The sequence below is a fragment of the Mirounga leonina genome, unplaced genomic scaffold, assembly GCF_011800145.1.
Source record: "Mirounga leonina isolate KUSES-001 unplaced genomic scaffold, KU_Mleo_1.0 Mir_114, whole genome shotgun sequence".
Taxonomy (NCBI): Eukaryota; Metazoa; Chordata; class Mammalia; order Carnivora; family Phocidae; genus Mirounga; species Mirounga leonina.
The window spans coordinates 25,508,558-25,530,613 of NW_023270265.1; the positions used below are offsets into that span (position 1 = coordinate 25,508,558).

The following is a 22,056-nucleotide window of genomic DNA, read 5'->3' on the forward strand; positions in this document are numbered from 1 at the left end:
TGCAGGAGTCTGCAGAGTTTGGCGCACACAAAAGTGAAGACTGCCTTTCCCTGAGAGTTTACTGAAGAGAGAGAGCCTTGATCTTTCAGCTCTGGGGCTGGAGATCAGGGTGTGGCCATTTTATTTTCAGCCTCTGAATCGGCTTGGAAAGCCTTCAGGGGAAGAAAAGCCACATAGAAGAACCTGAAGCAGCTTACACTGAGCCTGGCCCCCTGGCAAGGGGTGGTGTAACTCTGCCCAGGCAAAGACACCCAAGAATCAGCACAGCAGGCCCCTCCCCCAGAAGACCAGCTGGAACATCAGGTGAATACCAACTTTATGGAGCACACAGAACTGCAAAACTCCAGCACTAGGGAAAAAAGGTATGTATAATTCAAGGTTTCATCTCATGATTCTTTCATCTTTCAGTTTAAAATTTTCCTTTTCTTTTTTTTCCTTTTCAACTAGTTTCTTATTTTATCAGCTCTTTATTTTTAAGTCATTTTTTAACCTTCATTTTTACATTTACATTTTACAGATATACTCTTCATTTCTGGCTTCCTTTCACTGTCTTCAATTTCATTTTTGTAAATATATAGGTTTTGCTTTCTTTACAATTTTGGGATTGAGTGTCTTCTAACAAACAGACCAAAATACACCCAGGACCAAATGGATCACCCTGTTTTGTCCACCTGGAAGATTATATTCTCTCTTCCCCCCACCTTTTTTTTCTTTTTCTTTTCATTTTGGTGTCTGACCTCTTTGGATATGTCTAGTGTGTATTTCACTTGGGTCATGGTTGATATTTTGAGTTTGTTCTATCATTCATTCATTCTTCTCTGGGCAAAATGACAAAAGGAGGAATTTACAACAAAGGAAAGAACCAGAGGTAATACTCTCTGCCACAGATCTAATCAATATGGATATAAGTAAAATGTCAGAGCTGAAATTCAGGACAAGGATTATAAAGTTACTAGCTGGGCTTGAAAAAAGCATAGAAGACACTAATCTCTTAGTGTAGAAATAAATTCTAATCAGGCTAAAATTAAAAATGCTTTAACAATGAGATGCAGTATAAATTGGATGCTCTAACAGCTAGGGTAAATGAGGCAGAAGAGAGAGTCAGTGACATAGAAGACAAGATGATGGAAAGGCAGGAAGCCGAGGAAAAGAGGGAAAAACAACCAATGGACCATGAGGGGAGGCTTCAAGAAATCAGCAATACCATAAAACAAAACAATATTTGAATTATTGGGGTCCCAGAGGAAGAAGAAAGAGATAGAGGAACAGAAAGTATATTTGATCAAATCATAGCTGAGAACTCCCCTAATCTGGGGGAAAAAAACAGGCATTCAAGTCCAAGAGGTAGAAAGAACGCCCCCCAAAATCAATAAAAATAGTTCAACACCCCAGGGCGCCTGGGTGGCTCAGTTGGTTAAGTGACTGCCTCTGGCTCAGGTCATGGTCCTGGAGTCCCAGAATCGAGTCCTGCATTGGGCTCCCTGCTCAGCAGGAAGTCTGCTTCTCCCTCTGACCCTCCCCACTCTCATGCTCTCTCTATCTCATTCTCTCTCTCAAATAAATAAATAAAATCTTTAAAAAAAAAAATAGTTCAATACCCCAACATATGATAGTGAAGCTTACAAATTTCAGAGCTAAAGAGAAAATCCTGAAAGCAGCTTGAGGAAAGAGCTCCTTAATCTACATTAGACTGGCAGCAGACCTATCCGCAGAAGGTCAGAAAGGCCTGGCATGACATTTTCAGGGAACTAAATAAGAAAAAACACTGCAGCCAAGAATACTTTATCCAGCAAGGCTATCACTCAGAATAGAAGGAGAGATAAAGAGCTTCCAGGACAAACAGAAACTAAAAGAATTTGTGATCATTAAACCAGCCCTGCAAGAAATATTAAAGGAGATCCTGTAAGTGAAGACAAAGCCCAAAAGTAACATAGACCAGAAAGAAACAGAGACAATCTACAGAAACAGGGACTTTACAGGTAATATAATGGCACTAAATTCATATCTGTCGACAGTTACTCTGAATGTAAATGGGCTAAATGCTCCAGTCAAAAGACACAGGGTATCAGATTGGATAAAAAAGCAAGACCCATCCATATACTTTCTATAAGAGACTCATTTTAGACCTAAAGACACCTCCAGACTGAAAGTGAGGGGGTGGAGAACCATTTACCATGCTAATGGACATCAAAACAAAGCTGCAGTAGCAATCTTTGTATCAGACAAATTAGATTTTAAACCAAAGACTGTAGAATAATGGATGAAGAGGGACACTATATGACACTTAAAAGGTCTATCCAACAAGAAGATCTAACAATTATAAATATTTATGCTCCTAACTTGGGAGCAGCCAATTATGTAAACCAATTAATAACCAAATTAAAGAAACACACTGGTAAATAATACAATAATCAACATCCCACTCACAGCAATGGACAGGTCATCTAAGCAGAAGATCAACAAGGAAACAGGGGCTTTGAATGGCACACTGGACCAGATGGACTTCACAAATATATACAGAGCATTCCATCCTAAAGCAATAGAATACACATTCTTCCCAAGTGCACATGGAACATTCTCCAGGATAGATCACATACTGGGTCACAAATCAGATCTCAAGCAGTACCAGAAGATTGGGATTATTCCCTGCATATTTTCAGACCACAATGCTTTGAAACTTGAACTCAATCACAAGAGGAAATTTGGAAGGAATCAAACACTTGGAGGTTAAAGAGCATCCTACTAAAGAATGAATGGGTCAACCAGGAAATTAAAGAAGAATTAAAAAAATTCATGGAAACAAATGAAAATGAAAACACAACTGTTCAAAACCTTTGGGATACAGCAAAGGCAGTCCTAACAGGGAAATACATAGCAATACAAGCCTTTCTCAAAAAATTAGAAAAGTCCCAAATACACAAGCTAACCTTACAAAAGGAGCTGGAGAAAGGACAGCAAATAAAGCCTAAACCAGCAGGAGAAGAAACTGGAGAAAGGACAGCAAATAAAGCCTAAACCAGCAGGAGAAGAAAAATAATAAAAATTAGAGTACAAATCAATGAAATAGAAACCAAAAGAACAGTAAAACAGATCAATGAAACTAGAAGCTGGTCCTTTGAAAGAATTAATAAGATCGATAAACCCCTAGCCAGACTTATCAAAAAGAAAAGAGAAAGGACCCAAATTAATAAAATCATGAATGAAAGAGACCACGACCAACACGAAGGAAATACAAACAATTTTAACAACATATAAGCAACTATATGCCAACAAATTAGGCAAGCTGGAAGAAATGGACGCATTCCTGGAAACATATAAACTACCAAAACTGAAACAGGGAGAAATAGAAACCCTGAACAGACCCATAACCAGCAAGGAAACTAAAGCAGTAATCAAAAATCTCCCAACAAACAAGAGTCCAGGACCGGATGGCTTCCCAGGGGAATTCCACAAAACATTTAAAGAACTAACACCTATTCTTCTGAAGCTGTTTCAGAAAATAGAAAGGGAAGGAAAACTTCTAAGTCCTCCTATGAGGCCAACATCACCCTGATACCAAAACCAGACAAAGACCCCATCAAAAAGGAGAATTACAAACAAAGATCCCTGATGAATATGGATGCTAAAATTCTCACCAAGATACTTGACAATAGGATCCAACAGTATATTAAAAGGATTACTCACCACAACCAAGTGGGATTTATTCCTTGGCTGCAAGGGTGGTTTAAGAACCATATGATCCTCTCAATTGATGCAGAAAAAGCACTTGACAAAAGACAGCATCCTTTCTTGATTAAAACTCTCCATAGTGTAGGGATAGAGGGAACATACCTCAATATCACAAAAGCCATATACAAAAAGCCCAGGGCAAATATCATTCTCAATGGGGAAAAACTGAGAGCTTTTCCTCTAAAGTCAGGGACACGACAGGGATGCCCATTCTCACCACTGTTGTTCAACAGTACTAGAAGTCCTAGCCTCAGCAATCAGCCAACAAAAAGAAATCAAAGGCATCCAAATTGGCAAAGAAGTCAAACTCTCACTCTTTGCCAATGACATGATACTTTATGTGGAAAACCCAAAAGACTCCACCCCAAAATTGCTAGAACTCATACAGGAATTCAGGAAAGTGGCAGGATATAAAATCAATGCACAGAAGTCAGTTGCATTTCTATACACTACCAATGAGACAGAAGAAAGAGAAATTAAGGAGTTGATCCCATTTACAAATGCACCAAAAACCATCAGAGACCTAGGAATAGACCTAACCAAAGAGGTAAAGAATCTGTACTCTAAAAACTACAGACACTCATGAAAGAAATTGAGGAAGACACAAAGAAATGGAAAATCATTCCATGCTCATGGATTGGAAGAGTAAATATTGTTAAAATGTCTATGCTACCTAGAGCAATCTACATGTTCAATGTAATCGCTATCAAAATACCATTGACATTCTTCACAGAGCTGGAACAAATTATCCTAAAATTTGTATGGAACCAGAAAAGACTCCGAATAGCCAAAGGGATGTTGAAAAAGAAAACCAAAGTTGGTGGCATCACAATGCCGGACTTCAAGCTGTATTTCAAAGCTGTAATCATCAAGACAGTATGGTACTGGCACAAAAACAGACACATAGATCAATGGAACATAACCAAGAACCCAGAAATGGACCCTCAACTCTATGGTCAACTAATCTTTGACAAAGCCGGAAAGAATATCCAATGGAAAAAAAGACAGTCTCTTCAACAAATGGTGTTGGGAAAATGAAACTGGACCATTTCCTTACAACGTACACAAAAATAGACTCAAAATGGATGAAAGACCTAAATGTGAGACAGGAATCCATCAAAATCCTAGAGGAGAACACAGGCAGCAACCTCTTCGACCTCAGCCGCAGCAACTTCTTGCTGGACATGTCTCCAAAGGCAAGGGGAACAAAGGCAAAAAATGAACTATTGGGACTTCATCAAGATAAAAAGCTTTTGCACAGCAAAGGAAACAGTCGACAAAAACAAAAGATAGCCGACAGAATGGGAGAAGATATTTGCAAACGTCTTATCAGATAAAAGGCTAGTATCCAAAATCTATAAAGAAATTATCACTCAACACCCCAAAAACAAATAATCCAATCAAGAAATGGGTAGAAGACATGAACAGACATTTCTGCAAAGAAGACACCCAGATGGCCAACAGACACATGAAAAAGTGCCCAACATCACTCGGCATCAGGGAAATACAAATCAAAACCACAATGAGATACCACCTCACACCAGTCAGAATGGCTAAAATTAACAAGTCAGGAAACGACAGATGTTGGCGAGGATGCGGAGAAAGGGGAACCCTCCTACACTGTCGGTGGGACTGCAAGCTGGTGCATCCACTCTGGAAAACAGTATGGAGGTTCCCTCAAGAAGTTAAAAACAGAGATATGCTACAACCCAGCAACTGCGCTACTAGGTATTTACCCCAAAGATACAAATGTAGTGATCCGAAGGGGCATTTGCACCCCAATGTTCATAGCAGCAATGTCCACAATAGCCAAACTGTGGAAAGAGCCAAGATGCCCATCGACAAATGAATAGATAAAGAAAATGTGGTTTATATCTACAATGGAATATTACTCAGCCATCAGAACGGACGAATGCTTACCATTTACATGGACATGGATGGAACTGGAGGCTATTATGCTAAGCGAAATAAGTCAATCAGAGAAAGACAATTATATGGTTTCACTCCTTTGTGGAATATAAGAAACAGTGCAGATGATCATAGGGGCAGGGAGGGAAAACCGAATGAGAAGTCATCAGAACCATGAAAGACTCTTAACTATGGGAAACAAACTGACGTTGCTGGAGGGGAGGTGGGGGGGATGGGGTATTTGGCTGACGGGCATTAAGGAGGGCACATGATGTGATGAGCACTGGATCTTATATCAAACTGATGAATCACTGAACACTATATCTGAAACTAATGATGTATTATACGTTGGCTAGTGGAATTTAAATGAAAAAAAAAAAAAAAAAAGCAGAGGAGCAAACACTATGTGCCAGGCAGTATTCTAAGCACTTCATATTAACTCAGTTAATCTTGATAATAACCTTATCTTTCCCATGTATCGATGGCACAGAGGGAAGTTAGAAGACCTTCCCGATGTCATACAGCTAGTCAGTGGTGGGCCTGGGATTTAAGGAAGGCAGTGTAACTCCCAAGCCTGAGCTCTTAGCCATGAGGCTAAGCTGCCTCTATGAAAGTGGAAAATCTGGACCCTGTACCCAGTGCTACCATGGACCCCTCCAGACAAAGCGACCTTCACAGGTAGCCTTGACCAGCATGAGCTGTGTGACTACAGTCAGGCAAGCAGACCAGGCCTAGCCTCACACCCTCAGAGCCACAGGCACACCACTCTTTGTAAAGCCGAAGCCCCACTGGTAGATGTGGCTCCAGGGTTCCAATCCTGTTTTTGGTTTGTTTGCTTTTAAGATTTTATTGTTAAGTAACCTCTACACCCAGTGTGGGGCTCGAACCACAACCTTGAGATCTAAGAGTTGCATGCTCCACCACTGAGCCAGCCAGGCGCCCCAACCCTTTTTTTTTTTTTAAATGAAAATGAAACTTCTCTCCTTTTGTCAGGGGAGGGGAGCATCACAGCAAAGAAGCTAAACTTATGGACTCTTTCCCTAGAAAAAGGCTGATACACACATACACAATTTTTCAAGTATCATTTCAGGGGCTTCACAGATCTCCTAGAATAAGACACAGATGACAGGCTGCAAACCCGTTCTGAGGGACAGAATGTCATAAAGGAAGCGGGGCAGCATGAGCACGGTAGAACCGAGGTGGTGGGTACAATTCCGCCACCTGTTCTGTTTTAAAATTTTTCCTAATAAAATGTTGGGAGGGGAAAAAAAACATAAACAAAAACTTGTTTTTAAAAAGGGTAAATAGCGCCAGGTGCTAAAAATATAACTTACATGTTATAGGCACAGATCTGTTCTCACGATTTTTTCATTTATAATAAAACTTCCTACTCTGGAGAGTGGGATAATATGGATATCTTATGCGAAGACATCCCTACCTTGTGAGCTTTTAGAATATTACCACTAAATACCATTTCCATTACACTTAGTATTTTAAAAATTGTAAAGGACGATTTTACTTATTTAAATGAACTTAATGCCCTATTCCAGAATCAAGAGGACAATTGGCTTTTACTTTTGGGGAAACCTTATTTTACCCCAAATTATTCCTAGGGATCAACAATATACAGTCGCCACCACCTTTCTTGTTTATATTTCCTTCTGCTTTTTCTGAGCTCATTTCACACGGGCACCCTGATGGCCCCTGTTTACTGTGCTGCCCAGCACCTCTGATGTTCCATTTACTTCCCCACATCAGGCATAAACTGTCCCTAGAGCCACGGGACACAAGCTCTACACACAGGCAAGTAGCCAAACAGCACCATGTGACCCGTGGCTTGGCCAGCAGGTGCTCGGGAATTATTAAATGAATGAATCCTCTGTCAGCAGGACAACCAATCACTGATATGCCCCACCGATGGCTGCCCAAGATCACGTACAGCTGCCCGCTAGACTTCCAATGGGCTCTCAACTCCCACCTACCAGTTCTTATTTATGAACTAGAGAGATCACTCCGTAACCTCTTTTGTTCAGGGCGATGCTTGGAGACTAGGAAAGACCTGTTAAGAAATTAGGTCCTTGAATAATCAGGTATAATAATTATACTTAAGATTAAGGAAAAGCCAAAAGGTACCCGAGCATTTACATGAGACCTTTCATAAAGCAAGGCTCCAGGCTACAAATCCTGTTACTTCCCGGCCCACAAAAATGAAAATATCCTAGTTACGGGTCAGCAGGTTTTCACTAAGAAAACCTAACTTGTTCTGGCCCAAAGTTATGGCTGACCAAAGGGGACAGCTAAAGGAGCCAAACCCAAGAGCACAGGGAGAAGGGCTATGTCTGATAGTGAGCATTCGAAGTGGTTTGGGGACACTTACGGTTCAAGCCGGTGAAGCTGAACATTCCGATTTGCTCAGTGATGTGGTTCCAGGTTCCAGGAGTCTTGAGGGCTTCTAAGCGTGCCCTGAGTTCAGATCTCATGGTCAGAATCCGGTCAGCCATTGTCTTCACATTACCCGTCCTGAGTGGACAGCAATATAAATATCAATCCAGATTAGGGCAGATAGATGGCTCACAGAAGCATGTAGGTTTAAAAAATGTAATGTAATCTATACACTGAAAATGAGATCATGACCTCCCTGTGGTAGTAGGTGGGTGCCTGGCTGGGTGGACGAGCAGACCAGAGAGACACTTACCAGGCAGAAGGAAGGAAGTGAGCTTCTGATGGAGTTTAGTGCTCATCTTGGATCTACTGGCAGTAATACCATTCATGTTTTAACCCAGAATTCACCTAGGCCCTGACCCAAACGGGATAATGTACTTTATCAGGCCTAAATGAGCAGACTGTAGATTTAGCTACTATATAAAAATTACTGTTCCAAGAAAAGGCAAAATAGATGCAAATTAAATAAGAATGAAGAGTCCCCAAATCGTCACAATGACTTGCAGCTGGATAAACTATTCTATCAGGAATTCCTTCCTGTGTTTCCCAACTGTTAGGGGAGGAAGCCTAGTACTGGGAGGGCTGGGAAAACGCCCCATTCCTCGAGTGCTTCCTCCTCTGGGCCAGCGCTGTGTACTCACATGTGTGTGTTACACTCACGGGAGTAGGCACCAGCCTCATTTTACAGAAGTACCTGAGACTCAGAATTTAAAGTAATTTTGTCCTGCCTCTGCCAAAATCAAAGGAAGAGAGAGTTAAATGTAAGGGGACAACTAACTGTTCTACATTCCCACACCTCACCCATCAGGCCTCGCGCCTCTTACCATTCCTTAAAGAGCTCAGGGTTCGAGAGGGTCCGGGCCACAATTCGCGCTCCCTGAGCGGGGGGGTTGGACCAAGTAATTCGCACAATCTTCTCCATCTGGGAAAGGACCCGCAGGATGCTATCAGGATCTTTTGCAACCACGGTCAGATTGCCCACTCGCTCATCTAAAGGGAGGGATGAGAGTCAGCTCAGAGCACTGAGGCAGGTGGGGCGGGGCGGGGCGGGGCGGGGCTGTAACTCAGGAGAGCACTCACTGTAGAGCCCGAAGTTCTTGGAGAAGGACTGAGCGCAGAAGAGCTCAAATCCTTCAGACACAAAATAGCGAACAGCCCAGGCGTCTTTCTCTAGGTCTCCAGATGCAAAGCCCTGATAGGCTGAGTCAAAGAAGGGGAACAGAAACCGGCGCTGCGAGGAAGGAAAGCGAGTCAGGGCAGGAGATCCTTCTGGAACCAACCTCAGACACCAGCCTTCCTTCCCCAACTGGTGCCTGCACAGAATTTCTAACACTACCCATTTGTCCTCGCTCTCCCTTTCTGCATTCAACCACCACTTTACATCTGTTCCTCTGTTCAGCTAAATACCAACCAACAAATCTAACAATTTCAGTAAACCTTATATTTTTAAGTATACCATCCTAGAGTCACGATGCCACTTTGCCAACAGGACTTATTTGTGAGGCACGGAGGTAGTGTCCTGTGTTGGTGGAGTCTTCCCTCTGAATTCCTGGTGTGATAAGCTTAGTCAGCTTGGTCTCTCCAGGGCTCCCCAACAATCTCGGGGCTAGTCTACTGGGCACTTAAGATGAAGGAGACCGTGGAGTCCCTATTCTCACCCCTCCGACCTCCTCAAAGAACTCCCCACCACTGAGCTTGCCCCTCCTACTGGACTCGTGCTCTGAGTGGACACCACTTCTATGCCCCCAACTGTCCAAGCCAGAGGCCAGGGTGCATCCTCCACTCCTGGTAGCTCCTCCCTCGCATCCAGCTACATCCAACCACATCCCGGGTCCTATCACCCCATCTCCTGGGAGCTCGAGAGTCCTTTCAGGTCCGCCCCTGCCACGGCCTGCATTCAGGTCCCCGTCAGCTCCCACCCGGATCGCGGTAACAGCCTCCTAACCGCTCTCTGGGCCTGTCTCATCTTGCCTCCCTCTGACCCACTCCCTGCTGCGTAGCCTGATGACCACAAAGTTTTGATGACATCAAAGTTTTTCAGTGGCTCCCCACTGCCCTCCAAATAAAGTCCAATGCCTCAGCACAGGATCTGGCCCCCATTTACCTCTAACTCACTCACAACCCCTTAGGACTCTAGGCTGTACCGAGAATTACTTCCAATTCCTTAAATGGGCCATGATTTCTGCCTTGGGCTGTGATCACACTCCTCCCTCCGTAGGGAACATTCCATCCCTGCCAGCCCCCACCTGTCCTCATCCTTCAAGTTGCAACATGGCTTCTTCTGCCACTACTGCTCTCCTAGCATGCACACGCGCACACGCACACACATGCACACGCACGCACACGCACGCACTCCCCAAAGTCTGGGCTACATGCCTCCACGTAACCCCATCAACACAGCCACAGTACTTGGCTGTCTCCCCAGACAGGCTGTGTGCTCTCTGAGGGCAGGGACCATCTCTGCTGTGTTCACTCTTGTACCCCCCTCGTGCCTGGCACATAACAATTTCTCACTGAATATTCTCTAAACATGTTAATGAAGAATATATACACTTTGAGCTAGAAATTCCAACCTAGGAAGTGTAATCCCAAAGAAATAATAAAAAGGAGTCTTATACATAATTGTTCAGAAGAACAAGAAACCTGAGATCTAAATGTCCATCGACTGATTTAATCAATCGCTAATGGGACATAGCCATGCATGGGAATGGTGCTACAGAACTTTAAATGGCATGTAAAGGAATTCAGATGAAACACAAAGTATGTTACAAAACCGTATAGATAAGATGATGCCATCTTTGTGAAAGAAATATATTTACATGTGTAACTACTTAAAAAACAACAATATTCTATATACCAAAATAGTAACAGTAGCTTTCAGTTAATACTTATTTTCTTCTTTAGGCTTTTCCCCATTTTCCAAACTCTTCCGTAAACAGGCATTGCTTTTGAATACATAAAATAATACTGTTTTTCAAGAGATGCTCTGAAAGAGCAGCTACCTTCATGACAGAGGCGATCTGCTTCCACTGTTCCGGAGTTGGGTCAGTCCCAGTGGGGTTGTGTGCACAGGCGTGGAGGACAAAGATGGAGAACTCGGGGGCATTCTGAGGGGAAGGAAGCCACATCAGTTCCGATGCTAGCAGGAATATCCGGGGGTCAGAGTCAGTGACACAATGGGCAAGGGGCAGCGTATTTCTTCCTTATGTGCTAACTCAGAAACCACCATTTTGGTTTGAGTAGGGATGTTTCAGACTGTCTCCCTTATCAACTGATCCAAAGACCCTTCCCTGCTCCTCCTGACACCATGGGTCTGTTTACTTTTCATCTAATCGCCCACCTCCAGATCATTTAGGAAACCCTGGAGATCGAGTCCTCTCTTCGCTGCATCCCAGTAGTGATAGGACCGAATGTCTTTAAATCCAGCGGCAGAAAACACACTGTTATGATTCTCTGTAAGCAGAAGGGTAAAAAGTTAAATGCTTTGACAAAAAAGGAGGCATAACTAGAAAGGACACACATCAGCTGCCGGGGCCCTCACGGGCTCAGCATTCACTGGGCAATGTCGAGGTGAGGGGTGAAGACTTAGAAGAATGACTGCAACCACCAAGAACAAGTTCAATCAGTCAGTCGTACTAAACTTACATCCTACCACGGTGAGACTTCCTGTATCTATACTTTCTGCCTCCTCGGGGAAGTTTCAACATATGCTAAAACACGAGTCTACCAGCAGTCTTGAGAACAAGTATTCCTAATCTGGACTGGAGCATCGGGTTACTCATATACTGCCATAACCCACTGCTCAAGCCATTCCCAATGTCAGTTGATCCAGGGCTGGGCTACCTTTTCTGCATAAACAGTGAGAGTCATGAGGGTAATTCCCCCGGCTCCTCTGCAGCCCAAGGACTCACCCCAGGTTGGTGAGGACACATAGACGGGCGTATCCTTGTTGTTGGTTCCATTGTACCATCGGGCTAAGAACTCGGCTCCGATTCGGAGTGCACCTGTCCCCCCCAGAGACTGCACACCTCCAACCTGAAAGAGAAACAGCAGCAGTGTCACTGGCTGATAACGGTGAAGTCAGATGATTATCAGGAAAACCATGGTAATGACGAGCACTTACTTTGTGCCTGCTCTGTGCTAAGCCCTTTAAACACTCTCTTACGGAAAGCTCATAACTACGCACGGAGATAACTATGATTTGCCCATGCTTACAAACGAGGAAACTGAGCCTATGAGTAGTGAGGCCCTTTGCTCAGTAAGCAGCCCCTGAGCACTAAGGCCAGGTCTTCAACCCGGGAAGTCTGGGAGTCTGACTCTTGGAGGAGCTTCCCAACTGAACACAGGCTGAGGACATACCCAGGCCACATTCGAGTGTGCCCGCCTGGAAGGCAAACCCGTCCCTTCGGCACCCATCCCAAGATCAAAATTTATGCCTCCAGCAGAAGCCTGTGAAATGTCTCTGGCTTGCCAGTGACCTCAATCTGCAATACTCATCGCTATAAAGCAGGCCCATTAACCCAGAGAAATATGTTCTAACAAATGTGACATGTGAGGATGACTTTCCTTAACTTCCTCGCATCTCAAAATGACTTCACGTGGGCGATGACAGAGTCCTAGTTCTTCCCATTTACAAAAGACCTTCACACACATTCTTATTTGATTCTTACACAATTCTCTAAAGTAAGTCCTAAATCCCCAACCCCAATACACATGAGGAAATCCATTCAGAGAAGTGGTCTGTGAAAGGCCAGGAGTGGCAGGAAAGCGGTGAGCGGCAGAGCTGGAAATGAATCCAGGAGGCCTCCTCGCTTCAGATCTAGTCACCCGCCCTGGTTATGCTGCCCTGCCTACATGCCTCCGATTCTGCCCTCTCGCAATTCTTAGTAGGCTTTGGCAAGACTCTTTCAGTAGAGGAATGGCCTACACTGCTCAATATGTCAAAGAACTAAGGAGAAAGAAAGGAAAGGATCATCTGAGAAAATCTATCTAAATAAAAGGAAGGGCACAGCAATCTGACAACAATGGCAACCTCCAGGGAGCAGCCTAGGAGGGGGAATAGTGGTCAAGGGGTCTCTGGCCTACTCTAGACGTTATTTTTTAAATTAAGGAGAATGTGTTCATGTATTATTTGTAAAATTTTGAAATAATTTCTAAAATATATTTAGCTGTCTGGGATTTGCTGGAAAATAATTCACCTTTGGCATGGGGGTGGGGGGTCATTGTTGAAGCTAGGTGATGGATACAACACGGGGGTTTGTTCATCACATTGCATTATCTATTTTGTAAATATTTGAAATTTTCCACAATAAAAGTGGTCTAAAAAAGCCCTTCCTAGACAAGAAGAAAAGCTGTAAATTTTTTAAAAACAAAACACTGATGCTAAAAGATAACAAAGGGAAAAAAGTGGAAAAAGGGAAGACCAAGCTCATTCATGAATATTGATACTCACTTTCCAAACAAACATTAATGGATAGCACGAATCCAACAATACACTAATAAATACCCCCTTGCTCAAGTGACAGTCAGCCCATGAATGCAAGATTGTTAAGAAATATATTATAAAATGTGTCATGCTGGGTGTCTGGGTGGCTCAGTCAGTTAAGCATCTGACTCTTGATCTCAGCTCAGGTCTTGATCTCAAGAGTCGTGAGTTCAGGCCCTGAACCAGTCTCCACACTGAGCATAGAGCCTACTTAAAAAAAAAAAAATGTGTCATGCTGCTAGGTAGAGAAAATCCAAATGATCTTCCTAACAGATTAAAAGCATAGCTATTCCTGATTTTGACACTCAGTAAAACAGGAGATAATGGAATACTTCTTGAAAATAACAGGAGAAATTCATTCAGCCATGATGAATAAGTCAGCTTCATGACGAATAGTGACTCATTGGCAGAAATCCTCTTTAAGCCAGGAACAAGGCAGTGATACCAATTATCATCATTTGTTATTCCTCCCCAGTGTTCTATTTGTATTCAGAGGTCTCAGCATCTGTGAAGGAATGCTGTCTGAAACATGAAAAAAAAAGCAAAGTGGACACTCAGGGGAAGGAGGCTGGGCACACCAACGTGCCTGTCCTTCAGGGTGACCCACTGAGTGCCAGGCCCCTCCCATTACTTTCAAGGTCTTTTTTTTTTTTTTTAAGATTTTATTTATTTAGGGCGCCTGGGTGGCTCAGTCGGTTAAGCGGCTGCCTTCGGCTCAGGTCATGATCCCAGCGTCCTGGGATCGAGTCCCCCATTGGGCTCCCTGCTCTGCGGGGAGCCTGCTTCTCCCTCTCCCTCTGCCTACTTGTGTTCTCTCTCTATCTCTCTGTCAAACAAATAAATAAAATCTTTAAAAAAAAAAAAAGATTTTATTTATTTATTTGAGAGAGAATGAGAGAGAGCAAGCACATGAGAGGGGGGAGGGTCAGAGGGAGAAGCAGACTCCCCGCCGAGCAGGGAGCCTGATGCGGGACTCGATCCAGGGACTCCAGGATCATGACCTGAGCCGAAGGCAGTCGCTTAACCAACTGAGCCACCCAGGTGCCCCAAGGTCTTTTTTTTTTTTTAAGATTTTATTTATTTATTAGAGAGAGAGAGATAGCAAGAGTGAGCACAAGCAGGGAGAAAGGGAGAAGCAGCCTCCCCGCTGAGCCAGGAGCGCAATGTGCGGCTTGATCCCAGGACCCTGAGATCATGCCCTGAGCTGAAGGCAGACACTTAACTGACTGAGCCACCCAGGCGCCCCTACTTTCAAGGTCTTGCCTTCACATTTCATCTATCTGGATTCTTCATACAAATCACTACCAAGGTGATGTTAAGCCATATGTGTGTTTTTCATGGATTTGTCACCAGCTAAGTTGAATGTCAACTTTATTCATTATTTCACATTTCAAACACCTAAGCAATTCTGGAATGTTGCTATTTCTATACAAATGAGCAAGGTTCCCCTTGAACCTGGTTTTCAGTTATCATGGATATGTGACAGGTGTATGTGGTCAATCAGTGCAAACATTCCCAGGTATAATCTTTTATTTCCTTTCTCTCCCACTTCAAAACACAAATTCATTAAATAAAAGAAGTCAGAAGGTCAGGAGACTAGACTGAAAACATATTTGGAAGAAATAAACCCACTTCAGTAACATTAACTAATTCTTAACATTCATGACGTATATAACACTTGACATCAAATTCTCAAGAAATTATCACTCCCTAAAAATATATTGAACGTGGCATGGCTTCAGTGAAACACAAGTGACATCAGCAATTAAAAGAGAAACATTTGGGGTGAATCAATAATGTATCAATTTGGTCACTCTGGGAACCGAATTTTGGCAAACTTCCAAAACGCCCAAGGAAGGCCTACATTTGGGATGAAGGTAACAAGTGTAAAGTTCCAAAGGAACCAGGCAACTAGCCCTGGGTGGCTACACTGGGGGAGTCCAGAACAAGAAAAATCCAGCAACAAATGGTGTGCATGATGCCAGGAGGTAATCTATACTCCTGATTTAGCTACATGGCCGGAAGAAATCCCTGCTGGATTCGACAACACTTGTCTGAGACCACAGTTCGCCGATGTGATGTCTTCAGTGTGAGGAACAGGAGAGCGACCAGAAGCTGCTTATGGCCAAGGCCATGATGCATGAACCTGGGCAGCCCTAGCAGTTCACACGGTCTCTGGCACAGGGTGCTAACACAGGCAAAGCCGATGAAGAAGACGGTGTTGAAAGGATGAGCTGCAGAGAAAGCCCTAAGCCTCCCAGAGGCGATGGTCAAAGTGAGGACCTGGGATAGCATCACATGGCCCACAAGCCCTCCTACCGATGGCAGCTCAGGAATTTCCAAAGCTGAAATACTACAATGCAGGAGGTGAAAACTGGACCTATGGTCTGCATCCTAAGGTCTAAAAATAGAAAGCAGTAAGAGGCAGTGGTGAGTGTAGAAAACAGATCTCCTCAAAATGGTTGATGGACCTGGTAATGTTAAATCTTGAGAAGACAAATCTAAAGGAAGAAATGATTACTGATTGTTTTCTGGTCCATTCATTCATTCATGCCTCATCTCCTTCAAGTTTTGGCTGATGGGCACCTGGGTGGCTCAGTCCGTTAAGCGTCCGACTTGGTTTTGCCTCAGGTCATGATCTCAGGGTCATGAGATCAAGCCCTGCATTGGGATCCATGCTCAGCGCAGAGTCTGCTTAAGACTCTCTCTACCTCTCCCTCTGCCCCTCCCCCCTGCGCATGCGCTCTCTCTCTCAAATAAATCTTAAAAAAAAAAAAAGTTTTGGCTGAAATGTCATTTCCATTTCTATCTTAACTACCCTAGTGAAAACCATATCTACCCCACCTCCCACAGTCAGCACCCCTAATGTGCCTCTTCTACTCTATTTTTACAGCATTTATATTCTTTTAATATACTCTATCATGTCCTTATCTATATTACATTTACAGTTGGCTTCTCCTCACAAAACTGTAAGCCAGGGCAGAAGATTTTGGGTCTTTTGGTCACCGCTGTGCTCCAGCTTCTAGAACAGTGCCTACCCTTAGTGGTAAGCACTCATCTGTTGACTGAATGAGTGAATTCAAACATCTGAGAATCTCTGAAATGCCAGGCTAGGGCTAAATGCTGAAGATTTACGAGATAAATAAGTAAGCCATCATCCCTGCCCTGAGGGAGGAGACAGACATAAAATTATACATCATAGTAATAAGCACAGTTAAGTACAGTTATTCTTAAATTGTGAACAAAGTCCTATGATAACAGCGCTGCCAGAGAGCGAAGGATTCAGCATGGAAGTGACCCTTGGCCGGGCCCTGCATGACTTACAGACTCCTGGAATGGCTGGAACCCAAGGGGGATGGGGGGCTGTGAGTCACTGGAGAACAGGATGAAGGTTGGCTACAAAATATACATGCCCAGCTCAAAGTCTAGATTTGCCCTGTAGATAATGGAGGGGTTACTGTGTGTGTATGTGTGAGGCAGGGAGCAGGTGACATGATTATCAGGTTTTTTTGCTACGGAAGATCATCCTAGTTGCACTGCGCAGAATCTTTTTTTTAAGATTTTTTTTTTTTTTTTTTTTTGAGAGAGAGAAAGGGGCTGAGAGAGAGAACACGAGGGAGAGGGAGAAGCAGACTCGGGAGCCCGACGCAGGGCTCGATCCCAGGAGCTCAAGATCATGACCTGAGCCAAAGGTAGATGCTTAACTGACTGAGCCACCCAGGCGCCCCCGCACTGTGCAGAATCCAATAGAATGGGGAGGAGACTAGAGGCAGGAGGCTATCACAAGAATCCAAATGAGAGGATGGTGGGCTGAACTAAGATGGCAGCTTGGGGATGGTGAGGACGTCCAGGGAAAAAGGAAAAACTCAGAGCTCAGAACCAGCCAGGACCTAGGGGGATGCAGATGCCAAGAGAGCATCCTAAACCATCGCCACCCCGCCTCCAAAAAAAAGCCTTCAAATATTTACAGACTGCTATCTAAATTTGTTCTCTGATCAAAAACACAACACAGGACGAAGCAGACGAAGAGGGCAGGCCATGTTCCACAAGTCTTACAGAATGAAATGACCAAAACGGGAGCACTGGTCAGAGGAACAAGCACCTGGCCACGATGGTTAGTACGTGTCTAAGAAACGTACAGTTTCAGAGGAAGAAGTTCCCCAACACAGAAACTGTTTTTCTTTGTCAACAACAGAATTCCATCAAATCTACCCATAGCGTCTCTCAAGATAACCCCAGCTGCCTAAGCCCCCCACTCTCAAACTTCATCAGGACGCTCCTCCAGCAAAACTCATTAATTACTTGCCTAATCATGACCCGAGTTCCAGGACCTTCACTCAGAGCCTCCCTGCCTCCTGAGAGAAGACTGGGCCTGTGTGCCCGTCATTTTTTCCCCTGGCCACCGAGGCATCTGAGTAACAGCATGTGGAGAATAAATGATTCCAAGACGTGGTCCCTTCCACGCACGAAGGCTGGGCTACGACACTGGCCCAGAGGAGCAGTCAGGACAGCTGGCTTTAATTGCATGATACCTACCTGGGCTATCGCAAAACCCGAGCCCATCCCCTGCCTACTCCTGCAGCAGGTTTATCTTCTTCGGACACTTGGACTGGCTAACTCCTCTGCTCAAACCTTCAGGTGGTTTCCCCTGCCCAAGGTGCCCAAATCAGCCTGGACATGCTCCCAGCTCCAATCAGGTAGGTCTCTCTTCCACCTAGTGGAATTCCCACTACTCCAAACAAATACCCCTCCTTTTTCCTTCCTCTGTACTTTGTGGTTCCCAACCTTGGCTATACTTTGGAGTCACCTGTGGAACTTTTAAAACTATGCCCTTGCAGGGAAGGGAAGGGAACTGGGGGGAGGAAGGGGGAGCTGGGAGTGAAAGGGCAGGAAGGGGGCGCCTGGTGGCTCAGTGGGTTAAGCATCTGCCTTCGGCTCAGGTCATGATCTCAGGGTCGTGAGATTGAGCCCCAGGTGGGGCTCTGTGTTGGGTGTGGAGCCTGCTTGGGACTCTCTCTCTCTCTCTCCCTATCTCCTTCTGCCCATCCCCAATTCTGCTTGCACATGTTCTCTCAAAAAAAAAAAAAAAAAAAATTTTTTTTTTCAAGGGGTTCAGAGGCCCCTTAACCGATCCCCTAAGCAAGTGTTCCCTGTGGGACCATGAACCACAAACTAGTCCTTTCCTAACATGTGGATGAGATGTAGGAGTTAGAGGGTAAATGCCTTGCCCATGGACAAAGAAGGAGCAGATCTGGGTCCAGACCCCGATCTCTTGATCATTCCATTAAATTCCCTTGGCTTGGCATTTCTGTGGACGGCTTCAACCCCAGCAGCAGCAATCTGATCATCTAGGGCACACGACACAACAGTCACAGAGGCCAGGCTTGGCGTCTGGCCACACCACGTGCACTATCAGGGCCTTAAGATCACACTACTTAAACTCTTACTCACGGACACGTCAATAGACATAACACCTAACACTTTAAACCAAATTGAGTTTTCTTTATTCTTTTTATTTTTTTTATCACACACACAATGCTTTCTTACTTTATTTTTTTTTTAAGATTTTATTTATTTATTTGCCAGAGAGATCGAGTGAGCACAAGCAGGAGGAGCGGCAGGAAGAGGGAGAAGCAGACTCCCCGCCGAGCAGGGAGCCCAATGGGGGACTCGATCCCAGGACCCTGGGATCGTGACCTGAGCCGAAGGCAGACCCTTAACCGACTGAGCCACCCAGGTGCCCCCAAATTGAGTTTTCAACCTTTTTTCACCTTTGCAGTTTCTAAAGAAAATACAGTTGACCCTAACACAGGCTTGAATTGCACAGGTCCACATACACCTGGACTTTTTTTTTTTTTTTTAACAAATCCAGTGCAGTATTGGAAATGTATTTTCCCTTCCTTATGGTTTTCTTAATAATATTTTCTTTTCTCTTACTTTATTGTAAGAACACATACAAAATATGTGTTAACAAACTGTTTAGGTTCTCCATCAGGCTGCCAGTAGACTATCAGCACGTCAGTTTTCAGGGAGTCAAAACTGATACAAGGATTTTCGATGGAGTGTGGAGTTGGCACCCCTAACCCCCATGTTGTTCAAGGGCCACCTGTCCATCCTTACCCAAAACTCACCCGCTTCTCCTGGAGAGCTGGGCTATCGTCCCCGAGGGCCAGGCGGGAAGCACAGGACCGGAACTCGGCCAGGCCCAGGATTGGCAGGTACTCGTGGTTCAGGCTGTTGTCATTGGCGATCTCCTGCTCTACCTTCCTCACGACCGGCAAAACCCAGGGCTGGCTGTCATCTGTGCGATAAGCTGGGACATGGCAAAGAGTCACGTCAGAGAGAGGAGGCAGGCTTCATTCAAGTAAGAGCTGGTGCTGGGACTGGAGGGCCTTCCACCTCCTTCCATCAAACAGGACAGGGAGTGAAATGAAAGTAAAGCTCATTCACTGACTGCCCGCCTGCTCCGGGCCAGGCACTGGGCTAGGTGCATGCAGGCAGGACAGCCATGGTTCCTACCCTGAGCTCTTAAATATGTGACCTCGAAAAGACAGCATGCTGAAATGACGCTGGGACATCACAGAGCCTGACAGACGGGAAGAGTGCACGAGCGAGCACGCTGCACACTCAGAAACACCTTACAGTTGTTCTGTTGATCGTCCTAGCACACTGAGCTCTGGAAAGCCATGAGCCCAGAATCTTCCTCCTTCTGCATCTCCCCAAGAGATTTCTGGAAAAGTGCTAGGTGCTACTTCACATGACTGCTGCAACTTCAAACATAAAATATGGAGAGGGGGTGGCAGAAGGGGGAAGCCTACGTCCTCCTCTTGTCCTGGAAGAACAGAAGTGGGACAAATCATGAGCAAAGGCCCCAGGGCTGAAGATTCCAGCAGATGGTTACACAATCACCCAACAATCTATCTGATACCTGCACACATCTCTGTCCTCTCTCTGCCACTGCTGGCCATTTTGCCTGTCCCTCCTACTTCATATTCCACACTTTTATCGATCTAAATGTATCTATTACATAATACTTAGTCTTGCCTACAGCAAATTCCTAAGCCCCTCGACACTAAAAGTATTTTTAGTCCCGTTATCCTATCACTGATTTTTTTCCCCCTCTAGTACAGTATGATTATCTCAGGCTTATAGCTTTAGAGGGCAGCTGCTGTGGCTTGCACCCAGGCCAGTGATTTGAGCAGATGCCTCACAGGGGTCATTTGACTCTGCTGGAAGTTTAGGTCTCCAACAGACCCACACAAACACATTCTTTTTTTATAGCTGCATAACTCATGAATGTACCATAATTTGTTTTCCCAGTCTCTTGTTGATGGACATTTGAGTTGCTTCCCATCTTTGGCTATTACAAAACAATACTTCAGTGAACAACCTCATACATATGTCATCTTCCATGTAAATATATCCATAGGATGCAAGGTGGAAAATGGAAGAGTAGGCTAAGAAGTGTGTGTATTTGCAGTTTTGACAGATATATCCAAATTGGCCTCCATAGGGATTTTATCAGTTAAAACTCCTACCATCAATGTGTAAGTGTCTGCTTCCCACAGCCTCATCCAGAGTAAATTTTTGCCAGTAATGAGGATGCAAATGGTACCTCAGAGTAGTTTTAATCCGCATTTCTCTTATTATGAACGTAATTGGGCATTTTTCTTATTTACTTATTTACTTACATACTTATTTATTTAAGTGGGCTCCATGCCCAGCGTGGAGCTCAACATGGGACTTGAACTCATGATCCTAAGATCAAGACATGAGCGGAGATCAAGAGTTGGAGGCTTAACCGACTGAGCCACTCAGGTGCCCCCATTTTTCCCATTTATGATCCATTTACAACACAATTTTAGTGGCTAGGCGACATTCCTTTCCACGCATACTTAACAATTTGTGTTGCTTTCGATGATCTGATATTATAAACATTGTGATAAACGTCCTTACATCTTTACATATATTCATGAGTGTTCCCTTAGAATAAAGTTTCTAGATGAAAAATTACACTCAAAAGTTATACAACAAATAAGACTTTATAAGATCATTTTGATTTGGGGTCTTTCTTCTATCAACTAACTCTACCCTCTAGGAATGTGTCTCTCCAAATCTGATAAGCACCTCAAACTAGTAATAAGAAAGTGGCCAGAGCTGCCACTAACAAACCACTACTGTCTGGGTAGGTGGCTGTGACTCACCACACTGTCGTAACACTCACATGCTACCCCCTGGCCTACTGAGTTCCTTCCAAACCAGTCAAAAAGCCTACTTTATCAGGTGGGATTCGGTCTGGGTTTTTTTTTAAGATTTTATTTATTGGGGTGCCTGGGTGGCTCAGTCATTAAGCGTCTGCCTTCGGCTCAGGTCATGGTCCCAGGGTCCTGGGATCGAGCCCTGCATCGGGCTCCCTGCTCCGCGGGAAGCCTGCTTCTCCCTCTCCCGCTCCCCCTGCTTGTGTTCCTTCTCTTGCTGTGTCTCTCTCTATC

General features: G+C 44.4%; 1 protein-coding gene across 1 annotated transcript in view; it reads right to left on the reverse strand.

Moving 5' to 3' along the window:
- Window positions 1–22,056, reverse strand: part of GOT1 (glutamic-oxaloacetic transaminase 1) — a 28,707-nt gene that overhangs the window by 2,333 nt on the left and 4,318 nt on the right. The window contains exons 2-8 of the mRNA XM_035026894.1: window positions 19,696–19,877; window positions 11,991–12,114; window positions 11,420–11,532; window positions 11,082–11,186; window positions 9,160–9,310; window positions 8,904–9,069; window positions 8,015–8,157 (exon numbers count right to left, since the gene is read on the reverse strand). Of these exons, the coding sequence (XP_034882785.1) occupies window positions 8,015–8,157; window positions 8,904–9,069; window positions 9,160–9,310; window positions 11,082–11,186; window positions 11,420–11,532; window positions 11,991–12,114; window positions 19,696–19,877 (984 nt within the window). The remainder of the gene's footprint in view (window positions 1–8,014; window positions 8,158–8,903; window positions 9,070–9,159; window positions 9,311–11,081; window positions 11,187–11,419; window positions 11,533–11,990; window positions 12,115–19,695; window positions 19,878–22,056) is intronic.